Source organism: Talpa europaea, assembly GCF_964194135.1.
Source record: "Talpa europaea genome assembly, chromosome: 13".
NCBI lineage: Eukaryota > Metazoa > Chordata > Mammalia > Eulipotyphla > Talpidae > Talpa > Talpa europaea.
This window is the reverse complement of record NC_140080.1, coordinates 7,114,203-7,137,346: the sequence shown is the minus strand read 5'-3', so window position 1 is coordinate 7,137,346 and position 23,144 is coordinate 7,114,203. Positions and strand designations below refer to the sequence as shown.

The 23,144-nt window shown below is 42.4% G+C and overlaps 1 protein-coding gene across 1 annotated transcript in view; it reads right to left on the bottom strand.

The window, feature by feature from the left end:
* FAM241A (family with sequence similarity 241 member A) overlaps nucleotides 1-22,143 on the bottom strand; it is a gene marked incomplete at both ends in the record, with an annotated part of 33,030 nt that extends 10,887 nt beyond the window's left edge. The window contains one exon of the mRNA XM_084252548.1: nucleotides 22,000-22,143. Within this exon, the coding sequence (XP_084108674.1) occupies nucleotides 22,000-22,143 (144 nt within the window). The remainder of the gene's footprint in view (nucleotides 1-21,999) is intronic.
* Nucleotides 22,144-23,144: the final 1,001 nt, after the last annotated feature.

The window sequence follows — 23,144 nt, the reverse complement described above, 5'->3', positions numbered from 1 at the left end:
CTGCATACCAGGGAAATCATTTGTGAAGAACACTAATAAAGAGTGCTTTTTCAACTAATTAAAAATATTCGGGCCTCCCCTGCTGGTGCAGCTGCTGAGCGCTGGGCTGCGGGGCTGCCCACGGCCTCTGCGGTGCCGGTTCGATCCCCGGCTGCCGGCGGGGGTCCCACATGGCGCGCAGATCTCTCCTGCCGCCCACTGCTCCCCTCAGCAGTTTATTTCATCAGTCTGTGTGTTCTGCTCCCTGCTCTGGCTCTGGTGGGTTCTCTCACCCTCCTGCGCTTCTGACTGTACCCTAGTGCTTGTATAGATAGATAAATCTTTAAAAAAAAAAAAAAGAAAGAAAACTTGTAATTATAAATTTAAAAAAAAAAAGAAAAAAAAATATTCAACCCGAGTATGTTTTCATTATTGCATTAACCATAGCACCTGGTAAGATTAGGTACCTAATGAATCAAGAGGCTTATTTTCAGCTTTTACGCTCCCTCCCTCAGCACACACCCATACCTCTACCACACACATGCCCTTTGCCTTTCTCTAAATCCTGCCCTTTGTCCTTTAAAGTAGCCTTTTTGATGTGCAAATCACGTAGTATTTCGCCTATATTTCCTTCTATATATTTTATGGTTTCAGGTCTTATGTCTAGTTCTTTAATCCATTTTGAGTTGATTTTTGTGTATGGTGTGAGGTAGTGGTCAAGCTTCATTCTTTTGCATGTAGCGACCCAGTTTTCCCAGCACCATTTATTGAACAAACTTTCTTTGCTCCAATGCATAGTCTTTGCTCCTTTGTCAAAGATTAGTTGACCATAAATCTGTGGGTTTATTTCTGGATTTTCTATTCGATTCCATTGGTCTGTATGTCTGTTCTTGTTCCAATACCATGCAGTTTTGATGATTATGGCTTTGTAGTATAGTTTGAAGTCTGGGAGTATGATGCCTCCATTCCCTTCTTTTTTTTTCAGGAGAGCTTTGGCTATTCGGGCACCCAAAGCAGTGATAGTGAAGGCAAAGATAAACAGCTGGGACTACATCAAATTAAAGAGCTTCTGCACAGCAAAAGAGACAATAACAAAAACAAAGAGAAACCCCACCAACTGGGAGAACATTTTTGCACCCAACACTAATGATAAAGGACTGATCACAAAAATCTGCAAAGAGCTGATGAGACTCAACAACAACAAAGAAAATAATCCAGTCAAAAAATGGGCAGAAGAGCTAAAAAGAAACTTCTCTGAAGAGGAAATGCAAATGGCCAACAGGCATATGAAAAAAATGTTCAACGTCACTTGTAATCAGGGAAATGCAAATCAAAACTACCATGAGATATCATCTTACACCAGTGAGAATGGCACATATTAAAAAAACTAGCAACAACAAATGTTGGCGAGGGTGTGGAGAAAAAGGAACTCTTCTGCACTGTTGGTGGGAGTGCAAACTGGTCCAACCACTGTGGAAAGCTGTGTGGAGATTTCTGGACCTACTAAACATAGAGCTTCCATATGATCCAGCAATTCCACTCCTAGGTATTTACCCAAAGGACACAGAAACATCAATTCCAAAGAACACCTGCACCCCTATGTTTATAGCAGCACTGTTTGCAATAGCTAAGCTTTGGAAACAACCCAAATGCCCAAAAATAGATGACTGGATCAAGAAGATGTGGTACATATATACCATGGAATATTACTCAGCATTCAAAAAAGATAAACACATGCAATTTGCAGCAACATGGATGGCGCTGGAAGGGATCATGCTCAGTGAAATAAGCCAGAAAGAAAAAGAAAAATACCGGATGGTCTCACTCATAGCAGGAATCTAGAAAACTTAAATAGGGGACCAGGAAAATGAATAACTATAAGAAAGTAAAAATCAAAATCAACAAAAAACTATGAACCAGAGACACTTTTAGGGGGGCGGGGTCAGGAGGGGAGGGATTGGGGTCAGAATGGGGGGGCTGCAATTGTATGGGGAATATAACAATAAAATTTATTATCTAAAAAAAAAAAATAAAGTAGCCTTTTTGTGAGCAGGCAAATGGTACTGGTTCCTAGTCAGAAGCAGTTGTAAGGAAGTATCTCAAAAGATTAAAGAATAGGAATTTATAATTCTTCTAATCTCTCTTGTTCTTTGGCTGCTATACAATCCATCTTCTTAACACCTCCCTTTCTGGTCCTCTTCTTTCCTTCCCATACATTTGAGTAACTCTTTCACACCTTACAAGTTTGTGTTGTAATTACAATTTTGTTGTTCCAATACAACTTTGTTTCTGCCTGCCTAGTTTGTGATACCATTGTGAAATATATTACATTTCAAGATAGGCTCAGCAAAACAATGATATACATATTGTTCTATGTGCTTACTTTCTAAACAGTCAAGAAAAGCTATCTGTAATGATATTATCTTTGATAATTATCTGCATAATCACCTTTACCTTAGTGTTCTTTATTTTTCTGGCATGGATTTAATATACTGTCTGGGGTCACATGCTTTCACCCTCATATCTTCCTTTGATAGTTCCCCAACAAAATTGCTAAGTTTTTGTTATCTAATAGTGCTTCACCTTCATTTTTGAAAGATAATTTTGCTGAATACAGGACCTTCTTTGATGATTTTTATTTCTAGCACTTTTTTTAAAAAAAAAGATTTATTTATTTACACAAGAACTGGGGTATCAGCCATATGTGCGGGAGGGTGAGAGGATACACCAGAGACAAAGTGGGGAACAGAACAGGCAGATTGACCCAAAGACACTGCTGAGGGGAGCAGCCGGCAAGACAGGAGAGGTCTGCTGCACCATGTGGGTTGCTCCCTGTGCTCCCAGGCCGGGTGGGGATCAAACTCTGCCTCAGTGGCTGCGGATTGCTTCATAGTGTGGTGCTTAATTAACCCTTGCACCACCAGGGAGGCCCCCATATTTCTAGCACTTTCAATGTACTTCTCACTTCCTACATTTCTGATGAAATGTCAAACTGTTTATCTTATTTGGGTTCCCTTGGATGTGATGAGTTCTTTTTCCCTTGCTACTTTCAAGATTTTCTGTTTCTCTTTGTCTTCAACATTTTGATTATGAAGTATCAACATGTGGTTCACTTTGTGTTTATCCTACTTGGATTTCACTGAATTTCTTGGATGGGTAGCTTACTACCTTTCATGAACTTTCAAAATCTTTCAGGCGTTTCATTTCAGGAGACTTTCACTTTTATCTCTCCTCTCCTGATAGTCCCATCATTTGTATGTTGGTTTGCTTAGTCATGTCCTACAGTTCCCTGAGATTTTATTCATTTTTCATTCTTTTTTTCTCTTCAGATCATATAATCTCTGTGAATTTATCTTCATGTTCACTGATTTTTGTCTTGTATCAGCTCAAATAATTTTCATTTTGGGTTACTTTTCAATTATAGAATTTCCATTTAATTTCTTAAAAAATGTCTCTTGTAGTTAATATTCCCCCTGTGATGAGGTAACATTATTATACTTCAGCATAGTTTCCTTCAGTTAATACACACACACACTCGCTTCTTTGATATCTTAGTTAAGCACATCATCAGGGCCCCATTAGTGGTATCTATAACCTGCTTGCCCTTCCCCCCACAATTTGGGGGGAGGGGTCATGTGTTACTGTTTCTTTCCATGTCTCATTTTTTCTTGTTAACTTGACTTTTATTTATTTTTAAAAATCTCTCCCCTAGACATATTAGATAATATATTGGTTTAGTGAGTTGGCTAACCTAGTTCTGCCACCTATCCACTTGCAGTGTGATGCCTCCAATGTTTCTTCTCATGTTTTCCCCTTTGTTTTCATTCTTTATCTTTGTTTCCTTGGGGTTGATCTGGGTTAGTAGAAACCATTTATTGTTTACGTTGTGCTTAACCCCCTTAGCCAATTTTTTTTTTTTTTTTTTTTGCTTTACCACTGACTATATCTATGCCTTGGAGATGGCTATCATAGATCAGAGATCTATGTTTCACCCACTTTCAGAAAGTATCTGTTAGCATAGGGGTTCCCACCCTGACTGCTTCTGAGAGGGTGTAGTCTTGGACAGGTCCACACTCTCTTCCAGGCTGCCAGGGGTATTTGTAATATTAATTTTAAGTCTTGCTTCCTACCAATCGCCCTGGGCCAGAGCAGCTTATTATTCTTTTGGTGTTTGTTCATAGATTGTGTTTAAGCTCGCTGCTCCTCTGAAGCTTGTGCTCTATATTGATGGGTCTGTGTGAAGCTTGGAGAATGCTTTCATCCGCCCCACACTTTGCCCCTAGTGCTCCTGAGTGGGTGCAGCCTAGCATACCACGTGGCCTTCCTGAGCCTCACAGTTGACATGATCTCAAGGAGGGCTCCTCTGGCTGACTTTTTCCCTGGTTCTTTCTTTAAAACTTCTGACCACTCTGCTGTTTTCATGTACTATGGAGTTACCCTCCTTTTAATGCTCTTCACCAAGATCTGTATGGTTTTCAACATCACCACCAGGCATTAAGTTCTCTACTCCTTCTTCCAAATAATGCCCACCTTCTCAGGCAGATCTTTGGAGCTCTTTGCTCTTCTGGTGTGGCTTCCCCTGTGCAAAGCACATGCACCATTTGCACTAGACTAGGAGTAGAGACTCTGTGTTCCCAAAGTGACTCCTGCTCAGCAGATAGGCACATGGGGTGGGGAGTCAGCTGTTGGTTGGGGCTTGCCTCTCCTGGTGTGGAATGTCTTCCCCATAGTGAACTGGGACAGGGTAATCGGACCTTGGTGTTCTCTGCTTGTTTTGCCTGGTGTGGGGGCTGGCTGGGGAAAAGGAGACTCGGGCCTACCTGAAATAGAGCTCCTGTTACATGGAACAAGGGGGCAAAAAAAAGGAGAGGGAGGAATAAGAAACATCAGAAGTCTACCCCTTTGGGGTGAAACTATAACCCTAGACTCGAGTTAGAGGAACTCCAGACTCCTGACCACACATGCTGCGGTTGGAGCTCTGTAAGAGCACTAGGAGCGGAGGGAATGGAGTGGGTTGTAGTGCAGATGCCACAGATGCTGTTCTTACCAAGAATCATTGATTTCTTTTTAATGAATGTGTCTCCACTTGTTGTATGGCTAAACCAAAAAGACTTTAAATGATTGTTTAGTTCTGAAATAATTTCTGGCAGTTAAATTGTTATTTCGCTGGAGGTAAGTCTGCTGCATGCCTTATTTCATTGCCCAGGCCCCCCACCCCTTGGTTCTTTCTGGACATTAATTACTGTTTTTTTTTTTTTTTTTTCAAAGATTTTTTTTTTTTTATATACAAGAGCTGGGGTACAGACCAGAGGCGCGGAGGGTGAGAGGATTCACCAAAGACAGAGTGGAGAGCAGAACAGGCAGCAGGGAGGCCCCCCCATTAATTACTCTTTTTTTTGGGGGGGGGGTAAAGATTTATTTATTTATTTATTTATATAAGCACTGGGTACAGTCAGAAGCCCAGGAGGGTAAGAGAACTCACCAGAGACAGAGCGGAGAGCAGAGCAGGCAGACTCACTAAGTACACTGCTGAGGGGAGCAGTGGGCGGCAGGAGAGGTCTGTCGCGCCATGTGGGACCCTCGCTGGCGGCCGGCCAGGGATGGAACTGGCAACGCAAAGGCTGCGGGCAGCTTTGCAACCCAGCACTCAACCGCTGCACCACAGGGGAGGCCCCCATTAATTACTCTTGATGGTGAATTGAGGGACAGTTCCTATAAGGTTAAGCCATCGAGGATCCTGGATAGTAGACAGCTAGTCATCAGTCCTGGAACCTTAAGTACTGTAAAGTGTGTTTATTATTATTATTCATATGGTCTGTGATGGTCTGGGTATAATAGTTTAACTTTTGAGTATCCATTTAATCAGCTATTTTTTTTCTACCAACACTTTTATTTAAGAATGTCTTTAAGGGCCTCCTCGGTGGCACAGTGGGTTGAGTGCAGTGTTGTGAAGCTGTCTGCAGCCTCTGCAGCGTGGGTTCGATCCCGGCCAGCAGTGGAGATACCCACATGGCACAGCAGACCTCTTCTGTCTCACCCGCTGCTCCCCTCAGCAGTGTATTTCACTCAGTCTGCCTGTTCTGTTCCCCGCACTGTCTCTGGTGGATCCTCTCAGCCTCCTGCACATCTGGTCTGTACCCTGGTTCTTGCATAAATAAATAAATCTTTAAAAAAAAAAAAAGAATGTCTTTAAATATGTACTTACATTTAAAGTTTAAATGAATAAATAACAGTAACTATCTTTTTTTCCTTTCTCATTTCTTCTTATTACACCCACCATTAAAGAGGCAAATTTCCTTTTTTGCTCAGCAGGATCTAGAAGGTACTTTGTTGGTACTTAAATAATTTTAAAATAAAGTCTATGAAAAATTAACCAGAAATCCAAATCTAAGAAGAGTCCTGTTTTTTCCTTTAGTTGATTTGAAACATTAAATGTCATATCCAAATCTGTTTCTAAAAATATTTAGCATAATTAAAATATTTTTTTTAAATCAGTATTCATTACTGTCTGGGAAAGTTCATAAAAGATATAGAAATGTCAGAAGTAAAGTAGGCTCTATGCATATAAAAATCATTTCCTCTTACCAGCTGCCCACATTAAAGCCCTGACAGTCCAAAAGGAAAAAACAAAGAAATATACATACTAATACATATACAAATAAAATTACCTTAAGCTATCATGTGTATCAAATATAACATTTATAATTATTTTGCTGTAAAAATACTTTTACTTTAAAGAACCAGTTCAACAAACATTTTCCTGGTGCCTTTAGCGTGTTTGATAAATAAGACAATATCCTTAATGTTAAGAAGTTAACAATCTAGTAGGGAGGTTATATTTATATAAAACTGTGTTTTAAGGCAAAATATGTACTTAAAAGTTGCAGAATGATTGCTAATTTGGTAAAAAAATTATTGAGAGGAGTTAGCCAAAAATACAAAAAAATCATGCAGTTAATGCAATGTTTTCAAGTATTTGGTTAGGTAATGTTTTTTAAAAATGAAATGGCATGTTTAATTGCTTTTGTCTTGTTATATAATAGGGTAGGTGTTCCTAGCACTAAGGTACCACAAAGTGACTCTGTGGTTATCAAAAACATCTTTACTTCAGGATTCAGTCAGCTGTAAAAGACTCATTTTTTTTTTGCTTTTTATTCCTCTTGATCTCAAAGCCTAGCCCACATAGATGCTGATATGTAGCTTAAAAACAATAGCTAAATGTTTAAATGAAGTTTTAATGAATTTCACAACACATTTATTAATTTAAAAAACCCTAACATCTATTGAATATGTAAAAACTATGCTGAGATGGTTTTTAAGTATTTTGACCTTCAAAACTTAAAGAAAATTGAGGAAGAGAGATTATGTAATTTAGTCAAGATTATGTAACTGGTAGAGTGAAGACACATTCAGGCAATCTGCTCTAAAGTCCCTGTTCATCCTTTCTTATGAATATAAAATCAATCCTGTGACCATTCACATTTTACTTATTTTAATGTATCAGATTTTAATAGTCTCATGCTCTACCAACCGAGCTAGCTACGATTTAGCACCTGGCCTCAGTTGTGAGTTTACTATTTCACCAGTATTTAAAATTTTCTTCTCTTAAAAAAAACAAAAACAGAAACAAATGAAACCAACTTCTACCCCTTAATTCCTCCTCTGCCCCTCAGAAGAAAAGCAAGAGAAATTGGCATAAAGACTAAGCACATAGAACACTTAAGAGGTGGATCTTTTTTAGTTTTATCATTCTAACTCTATCCAGTTAAGAGAGAAAATGTGTTTTATTTGGACAGAAAACAGCCAGTTTTCTCTTTTCCTTGAAATTTTCTTACCTTAGTAGTATGAACAATAAGATTTAAGATTTATTTAAGAAATTTTTAAAGATTTATTTATTTTTTGCATAGAAGAACTAGGGTACAGGCCAGAGATGCAGGGGGTGAGAGGATTCACCAGAGACAGAGTGGGGAGCAGAACAGGCAGATGTACTGAAATACACTGCTGAGGGGAGCAGTGGGCGAGACAGGAGAGGTCTGCTACGCCATGTGGGTCAGCTCCCTGGCCTGCTGAGGTGATAGCACTGAGATTTAACTCCTGAGCAACCAGGGAGGCCCCCTGAACAATAAACTTCTAACAGTAGAAGATTGTGCTCCAAGGATCATGGGATGGTCATCTTTATAGATAGCATAATTTTTAGTTATATATAATTATGGAAAGACAAAAATAGAGGAACAATGATAGGAAGAACTTGGGAATCCATTTCACAGGTATTTCACACAGACGTTTTCTTCAATACTGGAATGTTGTTTTACTTAATCCACTCCACTATCCTTTCAACCTCTCAACCTAGCATTTTTTTCACCAAAGATTTTATTTTCTTTTAAAAGAGAAGGAAGGGCCTCCCTGGTGGCTCAAGGGGTTAATACGCAATCTATTCACAGCCACTAAAGCATGAGTTCGATCCCCGGCCAGGGAGCTACCCACAGGGCACAGCAGACCTCTCCTGACTCGCCCACTGCTCCCCTCAGCAGTGTATGTCAGTAGGTATGACTGTTCTGCTCCCCACTCTGCCTCTGGCGAATCCTCTCACACCCCACACCTCTGGCCTGTACCCCAGCTCTTGTATGCATAAATAAATAAATATTTTTAAAAAAGAGAGAGAAGGAATTTCACATTTGTGCAACACCAATAAAACAAAGTATGATAGGGTGATGAACACATATATGCAACGAGACATTAAAACGTTGTTATAAATTTTTAAGTCTCGGGGTTAGTTATCTACGAAGTCATCTGGCTCTTACTTTTTCCTTGCAGTTTAGAGCCCACAGTCTGCCATCTCGGCTGTGCATTCACAGCCACGTGCTCTTGCCGCTGCTTGTCCTTCAGCAGCCTCCAGTTTCCCTGCTGCTCTGTGTAGGCTTCATGTGGGGCTCGGAAACCTGTGCTCAGGTGTTCTTGGAGTTCCCTCACGTCCTCATCCTCTTATTAACTGTCCAGTCCCATTCTTCATATTTATTGCTCTGAGTCTTTTCCACTATTCTATCTTCTTCTTTGAGGGAGCTGCCATTTCTTTATGAGGTTAACATATCCATAATTCCACTCAAAAATGGATTTTACTGAATGTCATACCTTTTTATTCCTAAAGCAAAACCAGCAAATAAACATTCTGATTGGAACTGGAACATCTGTGTATTAGGAAAGTGTCAATTCTCTTTTAAGAAAAAACTAAGAAAGGCAGGAATGACAAAATTCTGACTATAGGCACTAGTAGGATTCTGAAACACTAACTAGATGAGGATGGCTTTTTAAAGCACTGGGACCATCACGGATGTTGCTTGAATATAATATATTGAAAGAAACATCAACATTTATGACTTTATGAATATGTTTCCTTTAATTTAAAAGTTAGGATCGTACAGAAAGTGTAGCTTTATGAAAGTTTGCAAGTTCTACTCGCCGTGTTCTTTATATCTTTCCCAAATCGTATTTGAAGAGTTAAAGACAAACATGGTTAGTACATCTAAAAGAACTAGGCAAAATATGAATCATCCTTATTAGAATTATGTTGCCTTTACATAACTTTTAATCCTCACTTTCTTACTATGTTCTACAAAATAGGATTTTGTCTCATTGCAAAGTTAGCAATATTTATGAATCTGACAATTTTTCCAGAAGTTATGAAAATCCTACTCATACAATAATGTTTGGCAGTTGTTGATTGTGGACAGTAACAGCTTCTTATTTCATGTTGTGCTTTTTGTCAAATCCAGTGACTTTGGTAAGTTTTTCTTCTTTGCAGTTCTAAATAACCACTGCAGTGTAATTGTTATTAAGTGAAATGTCTATTAAGTTACTGCTCAGTCACTGGAATAGGTGAGGGAACAGTTTAAATTGCCACTAAAGAATCAACAGGAATCTAGTCTTATAGACAGAAAAGTGTTGGGGCATAGGATACTTCTTTTTTTTTTTTTTTTTTAAGATTTATTTATTTATTTACACAAGCACTGGGTATAGTCGAAGCGTGGGAGGGTGAAGGAATTCACCAGAGCCAGAGCAGGGAGCAGAACAGGCAGAAGGACCAAGTACACTGCTGAGGGGAGCAGCGGGCGACAGGAGAGATCTGTGCGCCATGTGGGACCCTCGCCTGGCGGCCGGGGATCAAACCGGCGTTGCAGAGGCTGCGGGCAGCTTTGCAACCCAGCACTCAACTGCTGCGCCACCAGGGAGGCCCCCCTTTTTTTTAAAGATTTATTTATTTATATAGAAACTGGGGTACAGGCCAGAGGTGCAGGAGGGTGAGAAGATTCACCAGAGACAGAGCGGGGAGAAGGACAGGCAGAGTGACTGAAATACACTGCTGAGGGGAGCAGCGGGTGGGACAGGAGAGGTCTGCTGCGATATATGCGTATCTCCCTGGCCAGCCAGGATTGCACCCATGCTGTAGAGGCTGCGGACAGCTTCACAGTGCTGCACTCAACCCGCTGCACCACTGGGGAGGCCTGCATATGATACTTCTTATGAAAGAAATTACTTTTAAAAAGTATATCTATATAACGCTACCTTATTTTATAAGGAAGTATATTTGTTGCTTTAATTTTAGGTGAATTTCTGCTCACTGTAATGCAGTTTGTTGTATTCTAAAGTTACGCTCCTCTTCTCTGAGCATATTTTGCACCTGCACTTTATGCAAGACGTGCTGTGCCCTACTTGTGGCCAGCCTGCACTGATATGCTAGAGTCACAGCTGTTTACTTTCAGGAAACCACATTCTGGCTCTTTGTGTTTTTCACGTTCTCTGAGTTCTATCAGTCTTCTAGTACTGAAGTCTACCTCCCATAATTCACAACCCTTGTCACACAAAGTGGTCTGGTTGACAAAATAAACCCTCTTTAGTCAATGTAGCTCAATCAAATAAGTAATAACTGAATGCCTACTATGAGTGAGCTAAGTGCTATTGGGTGCATTAAAGAATTCATTAAGCTGCTTTATAAAGAAAGACATGTATTTATAGCGCCATATTAAAACACTGATAGACACTTCAAAGCTAACTGAAATGACATATACTTTTTTTTTTTTTTTAAAGATTTATTTATATAAGCACTGGGTACAGTCAGAAGCGCGGGAGGGTGAGAGAATTCACCAGAGCCAGAGCGGGGAGCAGAGCAGGCAGAAGGACCGAAGTACACTGCTGAGGGGAGCAGCGGGCAGCAGGAGAGGTCTGCGCACCATGTGGGACCCTCCTCCGGTGGCCGGGGAGCAGCAGGGGATCGAACAGGCGCTGCAGAGGCCGCGGGCAGCTTTGCAACCTAGCGCTCAACCGTTGCGCCACCGGGGAGGCCCTGAAATGACATATACTTTTATAAAAGATTCAATTTCCCTATTTTTGTAAGCATTACTTCTCAGTTAAGGCAACTTGTTTGATTTTTTTAGACTTAACTACATAGTCAACATTCCCACTTAGATGGCTTATAGGAACCTCAAACTCAACATGACCTGTACCAGACTTATAATTACCTGCCCTAAAACACCTCCAGGGTCCCCTATGTCAGTGAATGGCCTGTTTCTTTGTATCCCTGGTACCTAAAGCAGTGCCTGAAAGTAGCAGGAACTCAATCACGTTCTTGAAAAAATGAATAAAAAGCAATCAAGAAAGCATTTTCTGGCCAGAAAAGTAAGTAAAAAAAGAATAAATACAAAAATTTTTCGAAGGACTATGATAAGTTGTTAAAGCAATTTATGTTTAGTATGATACAAATAGAGAAATAAAATATCTTCAATACATGGTCAGGTTGTTAGAGCAATGGAACTCCTAAAATAGTAGCCAAGTATAGAATATCCATATAGTGGATTTCCAAATAGTTACCCATTTAAAATCCAAAGGCTTTATCATTCAGAAGTGGCAGAATCACTACAGCCTTTTCATTACTATGAAATAAACTGTACATATTGAATACCGAAGGAACAAGTTTGATATTTAATTTTTTCTCCATATATTTATTTTACACTAGGTGTTTTTTTTTTTTTTTAATTTGGGTATTTTTATTGATTCAAAGATGGCCATGCAAACTGGTTAATTCTCTATGAAGAAGTTAATTCAGGGCCTCCCTGGTGGTGCAAGGGGTGAAGCGCAGCACTGTGGGGCTACCTGCAGCCTCTGCAGCACAAGTTTGATCCTTGGCCGGCCAGGGCAATACCCCACATGGTACGGCAGACCTCTCCTGTCTTGCCCGCTGCTCCCCTCAGCAGTGCATTTCAGTCTGTCTGCCTGTTCCGTTCCCCACTCTGTCTCTGATGAATCCTCTCACCCTCCTACGACTCTGGCCTGTACCTCAGTTCTTGTATAAATAAATAAAATCTTTTAAAAAAGGCATCATCTAACAGCAGCATTTATAATTAAATGCAGAGCATCCATTTACATGTCCCCCTACTAAACTACATAGACCCAATAAAGGAAAACAACTTTTTGAGGAGATGGATAAAAATGAGTGAATTAGTCTTTGAAATTATTCTAAGCTGAAATATACTAAAATTTGTATTCATTTACATTAAATTAAGTCATAAATGCAAACACACAATGAAACCACCAATTATTCAAAATGACATAAACAATTTTAGCGACATCTGTCACACATATTCGTTTCCTATTTCAGCAGAAGAAAATGGTTATATAGTAAAAAAATAAGTAAGGTAAGGGCTGTACATGAACTAACGAGAAAAGAGTAGGCCATGAAGTGAAGGAAACGATTAATTCAAGCTGCATGTTAAAAATTTCTACATTTGTACTTTCCCTGAAATCTACTTATGATTTAAAAAGTAATCCCTGGCGACATTACTGAATATCTTGTATGTGCAGGAAGGTATGTTAGATGCTACCAGAATGAAGAATGAAGTCGAAATCAAACATCTTTCTTTGGAGATTATTTTCCTTCTCAACTCTCAGCCGTGGCAGTGACCGTAGTTCTGTGGCATTAGTTTCTGATGCACATTATTACTTCTGAAAACCACACAATCGGGAATTCTGAATTCAACGAGACTGATGAGATTTGCCAGTCATGGGAAATCAAACTCACATTCCCTGCCTCTGTAAATGGTTTCCATACATCCAAGTAAAATTTTGATCAAAGGGAATAAAACAAAAGCAATCTTTTTTGACTAATTGGAAGGGGGAATCAAAAAAATCTCTAACACGGATAATAAAAAAATCCTATTAAAGTGAAGACAGGAAAACCAAAAATGGGAATTTAATTTTCTTAACACAGTGTTTATTAGTATCAATGATAGCTTTATCCTTATTTTCCATAGTGTTAAAAACATTGCACCATGCTGTCTCTTTGATCAGAACTGACATGCTATAGCTTTTGCCATAAGAAAAGAGCAACAACAAATAAAGCCAATCATTTCCTCTTCTTATGCCAAGATAGGTAGGACTGCTAATGAGGTCAGATTGAAAACATACTCTGGACATGTTGGGAAAAAATTAGAGCAGAAAACAGAAAGTATTTTTAATATCAAATTGATTAGAAAATCAGTTTCTCTGTTCAAATAAATGTCTTAAATTTCCTTAAATTCATCAGAAAAATACACAATGCACTTAATGAATGAAAACATAAGTAGTAGGAGCTTTTGAGGTTCTTGAAGATACAAGATGCTACTGTAAGATAAGATTGTTACTCTAGAGGGCCACCCGGGGGGCGCATTGGGTTCAGTGCAGCACTGTGAAGCTGTCTGCAGCCTCTGCAGTGTGGGTTCAATCCCCAGTCGGCCAGGGAGATACCCGCATGGTGCAGCAAACCTCTCCTGTCTCGCCTGCTGCTCCCCTCACCAGTGTTTTCAGTTCGTCTGCCTGTCTGCCTGTTCTGCTCCCTGCTTTGTCTCTGGTGAATTCTCTCACTCTCCCGTGCCTCTGGCCTGTACCCCAGCTCTTGTATAAATAAATGAATCTTAAAAAAAAAAAAAAAAAAGATTGTTATTCCAGAGAAGACAGAAACTGAAGATAGTGTGTTTCAGCTAAAAGAAGTTATGAATAAAGATAATGAATTTCTACTGAGGCCTCTAGGGCAAGGCTAGTTCATGGTGCTTTCATTTTTTTCCTTTAGATTTGCTTTACTACTTCTCTTGAAAAGGAAATTGCGAATAACTTGTACAGTGGAGTGTGGGTATTCTTTTTTCTATCAAGGATTGGTGACTCACAGTAAAAAAAAAAGGCAAGATAATTTTGGTCAGTTGGTTAATTTATTTTATTAGAGAAATATGAAACTGTTATCTGAGTTTTAGATAAGTACATTCTTTTTTTTTTAAGATTTATTTATTTTTACAAACATGGGAGTACAGGCCACAGGTGCGGGAATTCACCAGAGACAAAGCAGGGAGCAGAACAGGCAGAAGGACCGAAATACACTGCTGAGGGGAGTAGTGGGCGAGCCAGGAGAGGTCTGCCATGCCATGTGGGACCCTCACGGCCGGCTGGGATCAAACCAGCGCTGCAGAGGCTGCAGACAGCTTCACAGTGCTGCGCTCAACTGCCTGCACCACCAGGGGAGGCCCTAGATAAGGACATTCTATTCAATAAATAAACTCCTGGGCCTCCCTGGTGGCGCAACTTATGAAGGTGTCCGCAGCCACCGCAGCACAAGTTCGATCCCCAGCCAGGGAGCTACCCACATGGTGCAGCAGACCTCTCCTCTCTCTCCCACTGCTCCCCTCAGCAGAGTATTTCAGTCAGTCTGCCTGTTCTGTTCCCCACTCTGTCTCTGGTGAATCCTCTCACCCCCCCCCACAGCTCTGGCCTGTACCCAAGTTCTTGTATGCATAAACAAATAAATCTTAAAAAAAAAATAAATATCCGGGCCTCCCCGGTGGCTCAGCAGTTGAGCGCTGGGTTGCGAGGCTGCCCGCAGCCTCTGCAGCACCAGTTCGGTCCCCGGCTGCTCCCCGGCCACCGGAGGAGGGTTCCACATGGCACGCAGACCTCTCCTGCCGCCCGCTGCTCCCCTCAGCAGTGTACTTTGGTCCTTCTGCCTGCTCTGCTCCCCGCTCTGGCTCTGGTGAATTCTCTCACCCTCCCGCGCTTCTGACTGTACCCAGTGCTTGTATAAATAAATAAAAAATAAATCTTAAAAAAAAAATGTCATTTAATAAAAAAATATCCTGTAACTCTGACAATTACTTTTATTAAAAGTACTACTGTAGGATGTGGTTGGGAACAAGCATGGGAGAGACAGAGAAAAGCCAGGAGGGAAGGTGAAAGAAAAAGAGGGAGCTAATGTTGGGGGGGGGGGGGCGCTACTAAAAGGTAGGCATTTTGCATACAAAATGTCACTGAATCTCCGAAGAACTTTAAGAAGTGGGTAGTATTACATCCATCACAATGAGAAAATTGAGCCTCTGAGGGATTAAGTAATTGGGATGACAAGGATAATAAGGTAGTAAAGCCAGGGTTCAAACTTAGAACTGTCATATTCCAAAAACATTTTCATTGTTCTCTAATGCTCAGCCACTACAAAGGAGGGGAGTAGCGTGGAGGAGATATATGGAGAAAAAGAGAAATGGCTTACATGGTGGGGAGGAGAAGGCGGTGGGAATTGAGACATTTGTAGGGAGAGATGGAAAGGTGATGAGTAGTAGGGAAGAGGCAGAGAAGGAATGTAAGTGAGCGTGAGGACAAAATGGAGAGTTATATAGGAGGAGTTCCTGAAAAAAGAAGAGGTCAGTTGGTACACTACCTGTTTGAAACATAGTCTTCAAGAAAATAAGCAATTTCTGAACTCAAACCACGTAACACTAATAATATACTTTGAGATAAGTGCCTCAATTTCAGCACTGTACACATTTTGGATCAGATAGTGCTTTGCTGTAGGGGACTATTCTGTGCAGTACGGGGCATTTAGCAGTGTCTCTTGATTCTTTTTACTAGATGCCAGCAGCATCCCCCCCTAGTTTTAACGATCAAAAATGTCTCCAGACAGTGCCAAATGTCGCTGGTAAACAAAACTTTCCCCAAGTTAAGAACCATTAAGACGTTTCACTCTGAAAAATTATAACAAGAAAAGATGTCTACCATATGCAGAATTATTCCCAGTTACTCTAGTGATCAGATGTCTTTGGGAACCAGATGAGATTATGTTTTGGACTGAATTGTTCTAAGCTCTTAGTACCTGTTATAGTATTGCTTGCAAATAAATAAACTTGCAAATAAACAATATCCTTGTGTTTTTAAAAGAGAGATAAGGAAGTGGGTATAAGCCAATATCCAGTTTTGAACTATACCATCTAAGGGAGGGTTGCAGACTTAGGTTCTGGTTTGCTCTAGAACTAGTTAGTGGGAGGACATGGAGCAGATCAGTTGGCCTAGAGCAACTGCTGCTTCTCACACCTTGCAAGGGGTTCAAATATACCCTTCTAGGGAAGTAGTTAAGTAACTTTTTATGTATATGTCTTCTTGGCACTATATTGAAGGACGAGGATGTTAAATCCAGTGGCTTGACTTGCTTGTCATTTATTCCCTTGCCACTCAAATGTGGTCCATGGCATAGCATCAGCAGTACCTGGGAGCATGTTAGAGATGCAAAATCTTAGGCCTCATCCCATACCAATGGAATTCTGACCTGCATTAACAAGATATGATTTATATGCACATTAAAGCTGAGGAACACTGTTCTAGTGCACCTTCTTCTTTTCTAACTGCAGAGGCTGGGAAGGTTAAGAACTACTTTTCAATGATGTCTTTTTAGTTCGTGTTCTGATTGAAAATTAGGTTTGAAAGCTGCCACTCCCTTGCTTATTATGTGCTAGAAACTGCTCTAAGCACTTTTCATATATTGTTAACTCATGTAATTCAACAATCCTATGAGGCTATGCCTTTTCTACAGATGAAGACCATGAAGCCTGAAAAGGTTAATTAATTTCCCCAAAGTTACAGTTAGTAAGTAGCAGAATTAGGGGTCAAGCCTGGGTATTCTAAATCTAGAGTCTGTACTATAAATCATATTTTTAATGACAGATCAAAGAGAAAGAATAAAGCCTCCCTCTTGCAATTTTTTTTTAAACAGATGATCTTGTGGAACATACTTTGGTAAACGCTGTTAGAGATTCCTTTATTTATTTGTTAAATATCTGAGCCAACACTCATCTGAAAGTTTCAGACACAGCAGACAGCATGAAAATAGAAATGAAGCATTACTATTTGTTTTTGTTTTTGTTTTTTAGCATTACTATTTGAAAGGAAACAAAATCTATCTTTTCTACAGACTGGATGATTATATACCTAAAAGATGAAAAGGAATCAAGTCTAAGATATACTAGTAGTTATTGGATTTAGAATTAATAAAGTAGTTCAGAAAGGTAAAAACTGCTTAAAAGCTGAATATATAAAAAGCAATTGCTAGAAACCAGGAGCAAAAACATGATGCGGGAAAAAAATTCCCTTTCACAGCACCAACAAATGTATAAAAGCTTAATACAGACTACAATATTTATAACTACTGTGAACGATTGTAGAACCTGGGAGAGAGTAGATAATTCAATGTTTGAGGGGGGAAGGATTAGCTCCAAACCTCACACACACACTATATGTGTGTGTATATATATATATATATATATATATATATATACACACTCATTCTAAAGAGATTCAGTACATAAAGACCAATAAAACCAAATAAGTATACCACACGAAAATATTGATGGCTATTAGCTGTAGGATTAGGATGGTCTAAATAAATACATCTATAGATAGATATGTGTATATATGTGTTTGGGGTGCGTGTGTATGATGTGTGTATATAGCATTATCAGAAAACTTCCTTTGCATAATGAAAAGTCAAGGTATTTCTAAACCAAAGCATCACAAAAAATTATAAATAACCATCTGGGAAAATATTTATAATCAATGTAAAATAACATCTAATAGTAATACCAAAATATAGTCAAAGAACATGACTAAAATGAAATAAAAATGCTCAACAAATATATACATGGTTTAGTAAACATTTCCAGCAATATCTTACAAGAACAAGTTACTAGTTTACCTACTAAAATGGCAAAGGTTACTCTCTATATTAAAATTTCCTTTGCTGGCATGTGTTCCAGTTGGCTCTCTTATATACCAATGCTAGAAGTGTACCTTGGTGCAATCTTTCTTGAATGCCATTCTTTAGAGTGTTTCTAGAGGCTAAAGAATTTGACTCATTGACCTAGTTTTTAATTTCTTGGAAACTATTCCAAGGTAGAGCTATGAGGATTAACAAGCAAAGATTTTCATTGCAGCATTATTTATAAAAGAAAGTATGAAGCAACTTAAATGTGTTTAGGGCAATGGACTATTAAGCAGCTCTAAAGTAATTTTAAAAAGAATTTTTGATAATACTGGGACGTGGCATAACATGCTGAGGAGATTAAAAACAAAACACTAAAATCCAATATTATATTAAAACATGCTAGAAATATATACATACAGAGAGATTAAGAATTGGTAATACCAAATGTTTGATAATTACAAAATATTATTCAGTGTTATCTCATCAAATACTTTTTCTTCTTTAATTTTCTATATTACTACATATATTAATTTTATAATAATAAAGATCTTAAGGGGCCTCCCTGGTGGCGCCAAGGGTCCAGATGCAGCACCCTGGGGTGCAAGGGGTTAAGCACAGCAAAGCTATCCACAGCCACTGCAGCACAAGTTCTATCCCTGGACAGGGAGGTGACCCACATGGTGCAGCAGACTCTCCTGTCTCACCCGTTGCTCCCCTCAACAGTGTCTTTCAGTAGATTTGCCTGTCCTGCTCCCCACTCTGTCTCTGGTGAATCCTCTCACCCCCGCATCTCTAGCCTGCACCCTAGCTCTTGTATGCATAAAAAAATAAATCTCAAAAAAAATAATAAATATCTTTAGCTAAAGATAATGAGTCTTCCATCAATCTAAGGCTAATGGGACCTCTCTTCTATAGGTAAACAGGGCCATCTTAGGTTATTCCGGTTTTGAATTGCTGCATTTAAGATGATGCCATTCACATACAGACATATTATATAGGGACTGGAAATGCTTGGCTTTCTAGTATGCAGCATGGCAGAGATTCTTACCTAAAGCTAACTGGAGTTTATACTCATGAACATACTTGGATTATCTCTCATCACATATTTAGTAACACACATGGAGGAGAGTTGTTCACTGCCCCTTCAGTCCCTTGGACATTTTGTCTCGCTCCCTTATTACTCTGAGAGGCCTGATTCCTACTTCAAACTTGACACAGTTCCTTCATCTAGAGGACATGGTCCATTATTGAAAGTCTCTTTTCCTAGGATATTTGATTTTCACTAAGGTTCCTTTGTCAACCATCTTACTAGAAAAGACTCAGGCAGAAGAACTTTAGTTTTCCCTAAGACAGAGTAGCATAGCATATGGGGACAAATTGTAAAAAAGTGATTCTGACATTTAAGCTACACCTATATTAAGATCAGTATTTAGTATTCCATGATATACCAAAATACAGGTATGTTTTAATTTGGTGTCATATTTACAATAAGTCAAAGATGGGTTTTGTATCGTCAAAGGTGATGCAACAATCTTTAAGGTTTAAACAAGGGTATAAACCTTTCAGATGGTAATGGAAAGAAAAATAAATGAAGAAAGGGAGGTATGTGGAGGAATCTTTAGGCTGGGGAATAGCCAGAGAGAGAAAGAAGCCTGCTTCATCAAACTATCAGGTAAGGGCAAAGTTCTGTGCGGAAAGCAGAAATAGGAAGGTATGAGATGCCGAAAATTAGGGAGACAAAAAACACTGGAAGAGCTGGAGAAGCAAACGTCAGGTACTTCTGGAGCTATAGTTTTCCAGAGCACACTGACGCCGATTTGAAGGCACTTTTGCGTTCTCACTGCTAATACTCACTCTCCTGATCTCCAAGAGGCTAATAAGACTGAGGAATAGAGTGAGCATGCTAAGCAAAAAGGACAGCAGGAAGACGGCCTCTGCTTCATTTCCAGCTAATTAACTTTGGTTCTGTCTCTGTTTATATTATTGTTTCTATGGAAAAGTGCACTTTAAATTCTAAATAACTCATTTATGAACCAAGTTTTCAAAAATATTCCATTTGTAATCTGCAATCTGCGTGTCCTTAAAACAACATAACACAAGCACTACCTTCCTAAAGGGAAATCCAACTCCAATTCCTTAGGGCATGTCTTGCAGTTGTTAATTTCATTTCTTTCTCCCTCAAAATCTTTTTATCTGTTATTATCTCTGCTGCCATGGCAAGGCAGTGAATAAAATTTTAAAGTTTCATTTGTAGCACTTGAAAAATAGTAAGAAAACAAGTGTTTGTGATAATATCACCTAGAAATAATTTGTCACAAAAGGTAGCTTCTTACACCAATAAGTTATTCCAGTTTGTTTGCTGTTGCTTATTTTTGGTTTCTTTATAAGAATTTCTTCCTTGGTGCTGACATAGAAAAAAAAATGCCTATCTCAGGTATAGTTTTCACTGTGTATGTAGGCTTAGTGTACATAAATAATTGGTTGTGATAAAAATAACATTTTCAGAGGAGTACAGGAAAATTAATTTCAATGACACGCAATGACATTGCCAGAAGCAGGTGTAGAAAGTGATAAGTTTTCTAGGATATGTTTCATTGCTTGCTTATTCGTTCTCTCATCTTTTTTTCTTGTAACAAATAATGTGAGTAAAGCCAGAACTACTAACTGATGCAAGATACACAGAAACTTAAGTGAACTATTTTACACACTCCCTTTGGCTATTGGAAAAGTTACTTTGGGAAACTCAACTCAAATTACCCCCTTTTCACCCCTCCGCGAAAAGGAAGTTCCTGTTGCTATTTCCTTCAGCTTTTCAGTTGAACTACAGTAAATACTGAGGTACTGAGTCACAGTGCTGTTACTGGGAAAACACCACCAGGAAAGGAATCGGCAAGATCTCCTCGCTACCCATTATGTGCTTTAGCCCCCAGCTCTTATACTATCCAAAGGATGAAAACTTACACTTTCACAGGGTGCGCAAACCTAATACTAAGGTGTAGTTTGTGTGGGCTGCACATGATTTACTTGTTTCCTAAAAAAAAAATGTTGAAATACAAGCTCTCCCATTTTCTCTATTAATGCATTTAGTAAAAAATATTGGAGTCTGTGAAATGTGACAGAAAGGAGAGATGGAGCAAGAGCATGAGCGGAGACAAGGAGCAACTGATCATCCCAGCAGCAGAGGCTACAGAAAAGGCAATCGGTCATTTACATCCCAGCTCCTTGGTGTGATTCACGGCAAGGGTAATTCTGGATGTCGAATTACTGTAACTGCGGGTGAAAATTCATCCGCATGTAATTCAATATCTTGTAGTAAGCCGCTTGCCTTCTCCAAGACACGGATTGTGTGCCAATGTCGAGCATCTCCCTCTCTCCAGTGACAGCCAATTCAGAGTTTCCAAACCCCCCAACTTCTCTCCCCTTACTGTGGTTGGCCTTTCGCCCTCCTGTCCGTCCCGTACAGCCGCAAGCTGTGGTCGTGCTTTTGCACCGTGAGGGTGAAGTTTTGCTCTCCTCTCCTCGGTGGCCGTGCAATAGTTTGTGGTCCCAGCCCAGGCCGCTGCCGAGCCCCGGCACCTGCACCTGCTGGCCCCGGGCCGCGGGCCTGAGGAACACGCCCGGCTCGCGCGCCCAGGTGCGCGTCCAGAGGCGCAAGATGGAGGGCGGCGGGGCGCAGCTGCCCCCCAAAACACGGCCGGCGGGGCCCGACTGGAAGTTGGAAACACGTGCTGACACGGCGGGCTGCGGGCGAGGGACCGTTAAGGAGGACGCGGCCCCCGCCCTGGCCCTGCCCTGCCCTGCCCGGCCCGGCCCGGCCCGCCCTGCCCGGCGGCGGGAGAGGGCGCCCCCCCGGCCCCCCCGAACCCCGCCCGCCCGCCCGCCCGGCCGGCGCCAACCGCCGCCCGCGCCCCGCTCACCTGCCCCCCGCTCACCTGCCCGCGCCCGCTCACCTGCGCCCCGCGCCCGCTCACCTGCGCCCCGCTCACCTGCTCGCGCCGGTCCTGCGGCCGCCGCCCGCGCCGCCGCGGGCTCGCCCCGGACTCGCGCTCCGGCCCCGCCGCCCGCGCGGCCCCGTCCTCCTCGCGCTCCCCGCCGCCGCCGCCCCGGAGCAGCTCCCCGGCCGAGCACATCCCGCCGGCCGCCGGGGCGCCCGCCCGAGGCCGCTGGCACCGCCCGCGCCGGCCGCTGTCAGGAGCCGCCCCGCGCCCGCCGGCCGCGGCCCCAGAAGTACCCGCCGCGCGCCCCGCCTGTCACCGCTCGCCCCGCCCCCGGGGGCGCGGCCAGGGCGGGCGGCGCGGCGGGGCGGAGGCGCGCGGGGCGGAGGCGCGAGGGGCGGAGGCGCGCGGGGCGGAGGCGCGAGGGGCGGAGGCGCGAGGGGCGTGCCCGCGTGAGCGCGCCCGCGGGGGGCGGAGGCGCGAGGGGCGTGTCCGCGTGAGCGCGCCCGCGGGGGGCGGAGGCGCGAGGGGCGTGCCCGCGTGAGCGCGCCCGCGGGGGGCGGAGGCGCGTGCGCGGGGGAGACGCCGCGTGCGCGACGGGCCGGCGGCCTGTGCGCGCGCGCGAGGCTGTGTGGGTGTCCGAGGTGCGTCTCCGAGGTCGTGGGTGTCGGCGTGTGTGACAGGCAGCGACCCCCAACCCCCGCCCCCCACACAGCGGAGCGCCCCGGTGGGGTCCCGCTGCCGCTGCGGGCCCGGGGGCGGCCGCGCCGGGCCGTGGGGTGGCGCCCCCCTGGCGGGGCCGGCGTCTCGCGGCGCGGGGTCCCCCGTCCGGCAGCGCCTCCGGCGGGCGGGGGGCGCCCCCGGCGCAGGTGTGCGGAGGCCCCCGTCTGTCCCTCCCCGGGCGGGGACCCTCTGGTTGTCACTCTCCACCACCGGTGAGGTGGCTGCTCAGGAGAAGCGCGTCGTCCCCATCCCCGCCCCCGGCGCGGGACCGCAGAGTGTCCGGGACCTGCCGTGGGGGTGGCGGGGTCTCTGGAGTCCGCGGGTTGGAGCGCGGGGTCCTGGGGTTCACCCTGAAAGGCGGCACCAGAGCTCCCGTGTCGGCAGCACAGGCGAGTTTCTCCACGGCACGGAGACTTAGTTATATTTCAAGAGCAGGTTTACTAGGAAAGGGACAGAAGAGTAAGACACCGGCG